This window comes from Phoca vitulina, unplaced genomic scaffold (assembly GCF_004348235.1).
Source record: "Phoca vitulina isolate PV1807 unplaced genomic scaffold, GSC_HSeal_1.0 scaffold27, whole genome shotgun sequence".
In the NCBI taxonomy this organism is placed as follows: domain Eukaryota; kingdom Metazoa; phylum Chordata; class Mammalia; order Carnivora; family Phocidae; genus Phoca; species Phoca vitulina.
In genome coordinates, this window is record NW_022589730.1 from 24067429 (window position 1) to 24078929 (window position 11501).

Sequence of the window (11501 nt, forward strand, 5' to 3'; positions counted from 1 at the left end):
CCTTTACTGGCCAGTCTGACCTCCCAGGTAGAGTTCGTTACCCCCCCGTTTACTGGCCAACAATGCTCACTGTCTGCTTTTATTGCATTTGTCCCCTTGTCTTGTAGTCAAGGCTTTGTCATTTCACCGGACTGGGAACCCCGAAATGGCAGGGATCCTGTTGTCTTTGTGTTCCTGGCACCGTTACTGGTTCTCACAGGGGCTCTGAGTTTGTGCAGGTGGCTGATGGGTGACGAGCTCGGTGGGCCTGTCATGACTGTCACCTGCTGATAGTGGCTCGTGGTTATGAAGCACCTAGGAGTCACTTTCCTGACTGCTTCACGTACCTGCCTCATCTGATCCTCATGGTGCCTTAGAAGGAGGATACAAGCATCGTTCCCCATTTTACAGATGAGGGAACTGAGGTGTAGAAAGCTGATAAAAGTTGCCCCAGGTGTTACTGGTGGACCGACTCAACACCCCCGCCCCCAAGCTACTCTGGATCACGTGCCCCTTGAACCAGTCTGATCGATTAATGTCACTGTGTGTAATTATCCTTTCCTAGAAGGACTCTGGGATCAGTGCTTCAGGACTTCTCCGGAGACCTTGTATTTCCTCTGTTTCCCCACCACCCACCTTTATGGGGCCACATCTTCCAGTCACCAGTGCTGCTAGGGTGAAGCCACACGGGAGCCTAGAAGGGCACCTTCCAGTCCCAAGCAAGTGCTAGTGCCCTTCAGAACACAGTCATTAGGGAAGAAGCTGGGGGCTTGTGGGCCGGGCAACAGGTGCTTCACAGCCTCATCGTGGGAGGGGGGCTGGGGGCTGCTTCATGAGGTGGTTCACAAGGGATGGTGCCCCCTGCAGGGATTGTAGGAACGCCCTTCATCCTCAACCTGAGTTTGTTTGTTCTTTAATTCCACCAGTATGTATTGCATTCTTTCTGTGCTCTAACCTGGAGTGGTTGAGGGGAGGCTCATAGAAGAGCATAATGCATGCACCCTGCCCTCCGGGACCACTAATCACTGACATGATTATAGACCTTGCGGGAGGGAATCAGATCGGGGGGGCCTGAACCTTGATGGTGACAGGGGAGCAGAATCTTTATTAGCAAGTATCTCCAGGGAGCCCCAGGAGCATAGGGAATTATGGACGTGAGCAGTGTGAAGAGGAGATGGTGCTACAAAAGGGGCCTGGTGCCATGAGAGACCACTGGCCCAGGACTCCTGGGTCTTGGTATCTCCAGTGAGACCTTGAGCAAGTCACTTCACCATTGCAGACGTTGGTTTTGCCATCTGTGAAATAAAAGGAGTGGCTTGGGATGGATTACTGAGATTCCTTTCTGCTTCTTTAGTCTGTGATTCTTAGAGAAGCATTCTCAAAAGATGACCCCTGGGGCGCCTGGGTGGCTCAGTCATTAAGCGTCTGCCTTTGGCTCAGGTCATGATCCCAGGGTCCTGGGATCGAGCCCCACATCGGGCTCCCTGCTTGGCGGGAAGCCTGCTTCTCCCCCTCCCACTCCCCCTGCTTGTGTTCCCTCTCTTGCTGTGTCTCTCTGTCAAATAAATAAAAATCTTCAAAAAACAAAAAAAAGACCCCTGCTTGGTATGTGAGTAGTGTAGGCAGCAAGTTCTAGGGGTTAGGGAAAGCAGATCTCTGAGGTGGGAGATGTGCCCAGGACACAGGGGCTGAGAGAGTGTGGCACTCGGGCTAGTGGTGACTGGTTGCAGCAGGTGGAACGTTCAGAAGGATCCTTTCATTTGTGAAAACAGTGGCTTTGCAGACCGGATCACACCCTTCCGAGTGGCTTTTCCAGATTAGGAAACAAGTGTGTGGACTCCGGTTCCTGGGCTGCACCAGACTCCCCCAGGTCCTGGCTTGGCTGAAGCCTGAGCAGCCAGGCTGCCTTCTGACTGTGAGGGCTGAGCCACCCACCTTTTGCTCCCTGGCCCCGCCACACTGAGAAGGAGCCCCTGCCAGTAGGGCAGTGATGAAGGCAGGGCCTTGGCTGCCTGGAAGCTTCCCACGCTGATCCAGCCCTGTTCCTCGTAGCATATGCTGGGAGCCCGTTGGGTACATGGCCCCGAACAGAGGCAGGGACGAGAGCCAGGCCCGCGCCTCGCCCCTCCTAGACTTCACCTGCGGCCTGGCCGTGAAGGACATGGTCAGAGACAGTCTCGTTGGATGCTGAGCCCCAGCTTCAGCAGCTCCGTCATCCCTGTGCAAGGAGCCTATAAAGGGTGGTGATTCAGCATTACTTCAGAGCCATTTGTCAACCTGAAACATGTTCTTGTGTATGTGTTTTCCTTAGACCTTGGCTCATTACTTCTTCCTTATGGTCGTCATGCCGGTGAATAAAATTAGGAAGAAGTTTCTTTACAAAGTACTCCGTTACAGCGGGTTAACTCTCAGGTGTTCTGTCCCAGCCTGGTGCACGAGCTCACTGCTGGGCCCCCGTTCCTTATCCACGGGGGTAAGCACAGGGAAAGGTAATTAATTTGAACCTAAATAGATATAATTAGGACAGTAATTATATGTAAAAAAAAAAATCTCAAAACATAGTCTGAAATCAAAATTTATTTGGAGGGTTATTTGCAATCTGGAATTACACATACAACAGGGTGGTGGTTTGAGGATAATCTTTTTTTAATGACCCGAGTGGGTCATTTCCGTGCTCAGAACATCACCAGGGGCTTCGCATCCCAACCGTGTGCTGTGGTCTGCAAGGCCTCTAGTGATTAACTTCTGCCGGCCTCCCTCGTTCCCCCCACACTTAACCACCCTGGCTCTCCTATTCCTCAAACACACCTTGCTTTTGGCTACCACAACACATTTGCATCTCCTCTGTTTGTCTCCTGGAACTTTCCTCTTCTACGTTTTCCCGGGGCTGCCTCCTTGAGTTTATTCATGTTTTTGCTTACGTATCACCTCCAGAGAAATGCCGTCCTGCGTTATCCTATTTTAACATCCCCATCCCACCTATAAAGTCCCCAGTTTTATTATCTTCATAGTCTTTACCACTGCCTGAAAACTTACTCAGCCTTTGCTTGTCTTCTGCTCTCACCATGATGTCAGTTGCTTGAGGGCAGGCATCTTGCTCTCTGCTGCACCCTGGACACCTTAGTCCCGTGAGTCTAGTAGAAGGGACTTAGCCTGCTCACTGGATGCTGAGAGAGTGTCTGCATCTAAGAGCAGGGCTCTTCGAACTCTGCCCCAAAGAACCGGGATGGTGGGACATGTCTCACTGATGCTCCCCTCCCTGCCTTGTAAAGGATCCTGACAAGTTCCAGTTTGGCCGCACCAAGATCTTCTTCCGGGCAGGCCAGGTGGCCTACCTAGAGAAGCTTCGGGCCGACAAGTTCCGGGCAGCTACCATCATGATCCAGAAGACGGTCCGGGGCTGGCTACAGAAGGTGAAATACCGCAGGTTGAAGGCTGCTACCTTAACTCTGCAGAGGTACTGCCGAGGACACCTGGCCCGCAGGTGAGCCAAGCTGGGGCACATCTGGATAGCGGAGTGGGGTGGGAGGACTTAGCTGGTTGGCACCTCTCAGCCTAGTTAGAGTGGTTCTGTCTGTACCCCAGCTTTCTCCCATGAGTTGAGCACCCTTCTCCCGTGCCCTTCTCACCTGAGGGAGTAAGTCTACTTCCAAGTCTCTTGGTTCCCCCAGTCTGTCCGCCATTTTCCCTTTGCCTAAATCCTAAGGTAATCTTTTAGAAGAGGAGACAAATTCCGCCTTTCGCAGTTTCTGCTCAGCTTCCTGATTTACAGCAACAGTTTCCAAATCCCTTGGGAATTTGGTAATTAGAGCTGGAAAGATCTTTGGAGTTCCTGTTGGGGAGTCACTGAATGGAGTCTGCGCTGAGGATGTGACTTGTCTAAACACCTACCACCATGCAGGGCGGAGCCTGGATGCCAGCCTGGCTCCCCAGCCCGGCTCCCCAGCCCAGCACTGCGAAGTGGAAACTACCTCACCTCCTACCTGGTCTCATTGGGTGGATGAGGCACCAGAGCATTGTGAGCATCTCCACTGAGAGAGCACATGGGACACGGCCTCCCCTAAGACCCACCCCTGGTTCAAAATCAGCGCTCTCTCAATATAGCGATTTCCTTGGGGAAGTGACAATTTGCCATCAAGTCTTATATTGGGAAGCCAGACTTTCACAAGTGGCTATTCAGTCACTTGGGCTGGAATGTTAAAAGGGGGGGAAAAAAAAAGCCCCTGAGTTACAAGTCAGAGCAGGCGTCCTTTGTACCATAAAGTTAGAAGATTGTTCCTGCTGACGCTCACATCCTTGCTGTAAGCTGTTTATCTGGGCATAACCAGATTCATTACCGCTGAACCACCAAGATCTGATCTCTGGAACAAAAGCTAGAGAAATAAAAAGTTGTCATTAGCATCAACACAAGGTAATCCTCGACAGTCGGGGCAAACTAGCCAAGTCCTTGCTGAGTACCCCTGTGCGTGCAACTCTGTCTTACGTGGTGGATGGTGAGGATCTAAAATGGAGTTGGCCTGCGTTCTCCCTTGAGGAGTTTGTGACCCCAGGGATATGCAGGGCCCACTGAGGGAGAACGTGCTTACGGAGAGCTAGACTGGGGAATCAGACTCCCTTCAGCAGGCAGGGTGTGTCGGGGCGGGGGGTGGGGTGGGGTTCCTTCCTCCTCTGGGGCTCTGCTAGATGATTTTTGAGGGCTTTTCCAGCTTTTAATATTCTGAGTCTCTGAGCATTTGCTATGAGCCTGGCACCAAATGAAGCCCTGAAGGGAAGGTAAGAAGTGTCAGATTGACTTTGTCTTACCTGGGGGTGCGGTGGGGAATGTTGAAGTGAAACCAGAAAGTCAGGTGTCCATATGTAATGCATTCTGGGCAGAAAGGGCGAGGGAGATGAGAAAGCAGGGAGAGATGGGTGTGGGCCTGAGAAGGTTTTATTCATTCAGCAAATAGATACCAAGCACCTCCAGGCTTGGCCCTTACTAGATGTAGGGGGCAGGCATGATTGAGACCCGACTCCTGGTATCTCCAAGCCGAGTGGGGTAGAGGGGACAGACAGAAGCATAAACACGTGATGTCACTGGGGACTGCCCAGGTTGGACTGAGGGGCTCAGTGGGTGGGGGAGTGAGCAGATGGGGATCATGGAGTTGGTCAGACTCAGACTCCTTAGACATTCTGCTGTTCAGAGCCTGAGATTCAGGTGCCCGTGGCATTGCTGCATTCTGTCAGAGTGTAAAGCTGGCTCGGCCTGCAGTGTCCAGGCAGGGCTGAGTGGGGAGAGGCTTGCATTCACAAATGGCTGCGAGGCCTGTGTCAGCAGGGCCCGCCCGTCTTCTCCCTCCCCAGGCTGGCTGAGCATCTGCGGAGGACCCGAGCAGCTGTCGTGTTCCAGAAGCAGTGCCGCATGCGGAGGGCCCACCTGGCCTACCAGAGGGCCCGCAGGGCCGCCGTCATCATCCAGGCCTTCACTCGGGGCATGTTCGTGAGGAGAATCTACCAGCAGGTGTGGAGCTGCCCCAGGGGACTCGCAGGCTGCAGGTTGAGAACTAAAGCAGCGGGGGTGCCCAGGTGGCTCAGTCAGTTAAGCGTCTGCCTTCAGCTCAGGTCATGATGCCGGGGTCCTGGGGTCCTCATCAGGGAGTCTGCTGCTCTTTCTGTCCCTTCCCCCGCTCATGCTTATGCTCTCTCTCTCAAAAATAAAAATCTTTTAAAAAGAGAGAGCTAAAGCAGCCGTAACTAGATTATCACCACTGTGAATATTTGCAAGGTGCTCCTAACTTTCTAAGTGATTTCACAACTTTGCCCCCACTGAATCCTTCCAAAGTCCCATGAGGTGCAGTGCATTAGGGTTTTCCGGAGAAGTGGAACCCATAGGAGATGTACATGTGTGTGTATATACATATGTCGAGATTCTCAGGAAATCGCCCACCCAGTTATGGAGGCCAGGAAGTCCCACCATCGGCTGTCCAGAGATGTCATTCAGTCCAAGTCTGAAGGCCTGAGAACCAGGGGAGCGGATGGTGTGAATCTCAGTCCAAGGGCAGGAAAAAATGAGACAATATGTCCTAATTCCAGCAGTGAGGCAGGAGAAAAGGGGGCGAATTCCTCCTTCCTCTGCCTTTTGTTCTCCTCAGGCTCTCAGGGATGATGCCCTTCCACCCTGGGGAGGGGAGTCCACCGATTCAGATGCTCATCTCATCTAGAAACACCCCCACAGACACACCCAGAGGCAGTGTTTAATCTGGGCACCCTGAGGCCAGTCAAGTGAAGGTGTGACCGTAACCATCACGGGTAGGATGGGTGCATATCATTGTGCCCCTTGGACAGCTGAGGTGCTTGGGGAAGCTGTCACTTGCCCAAGGGCACTCGGTCAGCCAGTGGCGAGCCTGGTGACCTGTCTTGGGCTCACTCAGATGTGAGAGCAGGGGGCGATAGTAGGCATCAAATGAGGCACCCCCTCATTTGACAAGTTAGGAACCTAAAGCTTAGCAAGGTGAGGTCAGGAGGGGGGATTCTGGTCTCCTTGCCATTATTCCGGTGAAGCTGAAGGACTCGGGGAGCCTTGAATCAGGACACATCCATTCCACCATATCACCCCCATACAGCTGAAGCTCAAAGCTAAGATGGAAGATGGATTGGAAGGAAATGTCAAAAATATTCTTTGCTCCTAAAAGGAACATTCTTCTCTTCTGTGATCAGAGAAGGTATGATTTTCTAACTAATAAAACTGAAACCCTGAAGGGACCATGAGAAAACAAACATGGTCAGACACCAGGGTGGAGCACGCCGATGTCATACGTTTCCTTCCAGTCCTCCAGGCAGTACGTGAGTCTCCCCTCTTCCTGCCGTGCAAACCCAGCAGGTGTGTGCTTGTCCCCCGCCAGGTCCTCATGGAGCATAAGGCCACCATTCTCCAGAAGCACGTGCGGGGCTGGATGGCACGCAGGCACTTTCGGCGACTGCGGGGGGCGGCTATCGTCATTCAGTGCGCCTTCCGGATGCTCAAGGCCAAGCAGGAGCTGAAGGTCCTTAAGATTGAGGCCCGCTCCGCAGAGCACCTGAAACGCCTCAACGTGGGCATGGAGAACAAGGTGGTCCAGCTGCAGCGGAAAATCGATGACCAGGTCTGCGTCCGGAGCGCCCAACCAGGGGCGGGGGGCTGGGGGGGGGCGGGGCACATTTGAGAGAACTCCCCAGGGAACTGTGTGCACCAGGGACCTGAGGAAGCACAGATGTCCTGAGGGTGTCACCCCAGTCAACAAGAACGGCTACCGACTATGGCAGACAGAATAATGCCGCCCCCTCCCCCCCAAAGATGTTTGCATCCTAATCCCTGGGGCCCGTGACTATGTGACCTCACATGGCAAGTGGAACTTTGCAGAGGTGATGGAGTGAAGGGTCTTGTGATGGGGAGATGAGCCCAGATTATGAGTGGACCCAGTATATTCACAAGGGTCCTCGTGAGAGGGAGGCAAGAGGGTCAGATTCGGAAGAGAGGCAGTGGCAGAGGTTGGCACGAGGCGGGGCCGTGAGCCAGGGACGCAGGCACCTCTGGGAGCTAGAACAGGCAGGACCGTATTCCCCACTGGAGCCTCGAGCAGGAACACAGCCCTGCTCTGACCCTTTGAGACTTCTGACCTCCAGAACTGTACGGTCATAAGGTTTGTAGCGTTTCAGTAGATTCGTACTGCTGACTTAACGGTGATTTGTGATACCAGCAAGAGGAAGCGGCTACACTAGCCCAGAGTCATGGTTTCCTGCCCTGGTGGAGGCAGCCCAGAGTGGTAATGATAGCGGACGTCCTAGTGCTTTATCTCTGTTAGCCTGTTAATCCTCCCAGCAGCCCCGGAAGGGAAGGAGGGTCACACAGGTGATAGCGGCGAGGCCACAATCTGAACCCCACTTGTCCGGCTCTAGAACCCATGTTCTTCACCACTCTGCTCTTCTGCCTCTGTCGTGTTGTGTGGTGGGAAGAGCACTTGCTTTGGAATCAGAAAAAATCCAATTCAATTCAACTCTGCTGCTGCTTAAAAGTCGAGTGACTTGATCCCTCTGAGCCTCAGTTTGCTTATCCATAAAATGGGGCTGCTAGGACTGTAAGAGTGTAAGTGATTGAACATGCACAAAGGGTCTGGTCTGCCCTGGGGAGCTCAGGAAGTGGTTACCACTATTATGTTCATGCTTCTTCCTTTTCCTACCCCGGCCACCTTCTCAACCAGTCACACAAGTGACAGGTCATTGGTCAGGTCCCTGTGGGTGTGGAGTATTGTGCTGGGCACTGCAGGGAATCCGAAACAAGCACAGGATGCTTGGCACCCTCCACCAGGTTGGAAAGATGAAGCAGGCCCATGTGCACACAGGTCCGTACACCCACTCTTTGGTGGCTCCCGTGGCCAGTCTTCCTTCATCCTCCTCTTCGGAACAACTTTATCTGGTGCTTGACAGTTTCTGGTGCTCTGTTAGGCTTGGTGAACAGAGGATGGCTCTGACCCACATGGACGCTGTATTACAAGGGAACAGTCTTATGCCAACAGGGCCAACAGCACCACTACCCTAATGACTTCCTGTGCACCTCCACGTGCCATCCCCTGTGACAGGCATTTTATGTTCACTCTCCTTTGATCCTCCATGGGCTTGTGAGGTCATTTCATAGATGAGGAAATGGTGGTTCAGGGACTTTAAGTACCTTGATGAGGTCACAGAATTAGAAAATTCTAAAGCCAGCATTCCAGCCGTGGTCTCTCTGATCCCACAGCCATAAGGAGGGTGATGCTAGGTTTTTTTTTTTTAACCCCAAGCATCACTAAACTGTGAGCCCTTCCCTGGGCCTTGTCCTTGCCGAGATGGGTTCCCAGCATTGAAAGCAGGCTCACGGTCACTTTGCTCATGCAGGGTTGGTAAGATGACCAGAGGAGCAGGCTTCTGCAGTACCCTCGAGGGTTTCAGGTGCCTCCTAGGGGAAAGGAGAGGGAGAGAACACAATGCTAGAGTGGGCTGTGTAGTGTGGAGACAGAATTCGAGTTAGAGTCACCAGGCATTGCCCCAGAGGTCACGCCGTTGTATCGCATCTGTTCTAGGCTAGGCCATTTGGAAGCTTCACGTGACCCCAGTAGGGGCAAGAACATAAATAAACCATTTTATACCTAACCCACCTGCCCCAGATAGCAGCCCAAAAGCAGTGCACAGATAGCGGTAAAATGTCCTTGCTTCTCTGCTCTTGCGAAAGACCAGGCTTCCCAAGAAGAAGCCGTGGTCCTGGATGTTGATGCTGCCTGTGTGAGTTCGACAGGGTGTCTTGTTTGCTGCGGTCCTTAGTGGGGAAGCTCGAGTGCGGGGCTGGGAGACACTGGGTACCTGCCCCTGCTCAGCTTGTAATGACAATGCCTGCTCAGGGAGGGAGGCACATCTGCCTGAGGGACAGGAGCAGAAGAATTGGCCATTTGAAAAACACAAGTACAGATAGGACCTGGGTATTGTTGTTGTTATTGTGGCCATTGATGACGGACCACAAAAGATATTTGCATAATCAAAATTTGCCAATTAACCTTCTGAGTACAGTCTAGTCGGAGGGACAAGTACGCTTTATTGGCAACGCTGCACCCTGCCACGAGCCCCAAGCCATTGGGCCCTGCATTGGCTTTGCTGATTTCTGAAGTTAATGCGAGAGGTTAAAAATAAATCTGATATTTTACAAACCACGTGCTGGAACATCAAAGAGAAGCAGATTTAAAAGGCCTATTTTTAAAAAGAGATTTTTGCCTTAAGCTTCCTGCTTGGCAAACATCTGTGAGTGGTGGCAGGTGTTCTCTACCCCGGGTAGGGTGCCCTATGTGCAGAGGGTGAGCAGAAGAGGTAGGAGGGCTGGATTAGATCTTGCTTTCTTGTACCCCTCCCTGCATTGCTCCACTATGTGCCAGGCACCATTCTCAAATATTTATTTAATCTCACCAAGACCTGATGAGATGATAATCTTCCCATTTTAAACTGAGGCACAGAGGTTAAGTAGCCTGCCCAAGCCCACACACTAGTAAGTAGCATGGCTAGGATCGAAACCTGGCAATCCGGTTCCAGAGAACATGCTGCCACCTCGACCAAATATAGGATATCTGCACATTTGGAGACTCTTTGGACATGTGAGAATTCCTCAAGCCGAGGAAGACTCCGTTTTGTTTTGGGTTCCTTCACATATAGATGGCATCGTCCTTGGACCAGTTGGCCTTTTACTTGGGGTGTGTGATCCAGTGTCAAGGAATTCCCCTCGCACTCTGCACGCGAGGAGCCATCAGCATAATCACCAGCATAATCTTGGCACCAGGTCTTCGGAGATGCTTGTTGATTGCAGTCTCTCGGCAGATGGGGGCTAGCCATTTGGAATTGAATGTCCTTCTGTTCTTTCTGTCATGCCTTGGAGACAACTCTGGTCACTGCTCTCCTGACACACAAAGTTCTTAAGCAGAAGGAGAGGCTAGGCAAAGGCATCTGAAAGTATTTGTCAGCAGCATGGGGTAGTGGGCAAAGTCCCAGCTGGATGGAGGCCTGAGTTCTGTGTCAATTATACTTGCAACCAGACCTGACAGCTAGGGATTACGGCCGAATCTATAACTGGGCCTTGAGTTCTTTCAAGGAGGTTGGCCCAAGATTTCTAAAGTAACTTCTAGCTCGAAAATTCACTGATACTATGATGTGGCTCAAGTAGTGGTTCCTGACTCCAGGCTGCCCTAGAGGATTACCTGGGGGAGCTTTTTTTTTTTTTTTTTTTTAAAGGTATCCCCACTGCCAAGAATTCAGCAGAGGAGGAAACTAAAGGATAAATCCAGGGTACCTTGCCACGAAAATTCATGTCTAAGGTTTTCTGCACCCAACTAAAGTGACAAGACACGAAATTGGCACCAAGTTCCCAAGCAAACAGAACAGTTTAGGAGGATTGGAGCTGTCCCTGGTGCTGAGAGTTCTTCCTGCGGGTTTTCGTAATTTGTGGTATCGTAAGCCACATCCTTCATAATATCTTTCAGCAGTAAAGGGACAGTTCCTGGGACCATTTCTTACAGTGTCCCTGATGTAGGCCTGTGCTGTGACATGTTTCTGTCAAAATGATGTGGCCAATGAACTTGGCTTTCTACCATTCTGGCTTTATTCAGGCACAACATGTAGAGTGACTAGGCCAATTGAATCTACCATTTCTTTTATAATGAGGTCAAGTTTATTAGACTTTTATGAGTACAATGCTGTATTTAAATATTTTGAAAAAAAAATAGAGAATTCTGTGGATTCAGTTAGTAGCCTTTTAAATCAGATTGATTCAGTATACTTAGTATACATTTAATAGATACGTTAAATTAGTTATTTTGATTCACGAGAGCATCCAAATATAATTGAAAAATAGTATAATTTACAGTTTTATGGCCTCCAGTGCCTCATTTTCCTTAAATGAAATGGGGATATTAGTCTCACTACATAGGATTTTCAGGAGTGAATGAGTTAAAATATATATATATATATATATATATATATATATATATATATGA

General features: G+C 51.0%; 1 protein-coding gene across 1 annotated transcript in view; it reads left to right on the plus strand.

Moving 5' to 3' along the window:
- MYO5B (myosin VB) overlaps window positions 1–11501 on the plus strand; it is a 335175-nt gene that overhangs the window by 263761 nt on the left and 59913 nt on the right. Inside the window, exons 19-21 of the mRNA XM_032422730.1 lie at window positions 3252–3463; window positions 5323–5479; window positions 6861–7100. Coding sequence (XP_032278621.1) covers window positions 3252–3463; window positions 5323–5479; window positions 6861–7100 — 609 coding nt within the window. The remainder of the gene's footprint in view (window positions 1–3251; window positions 3464–5322; window positions 5480–6860; window positions 7101–11501) is intronic.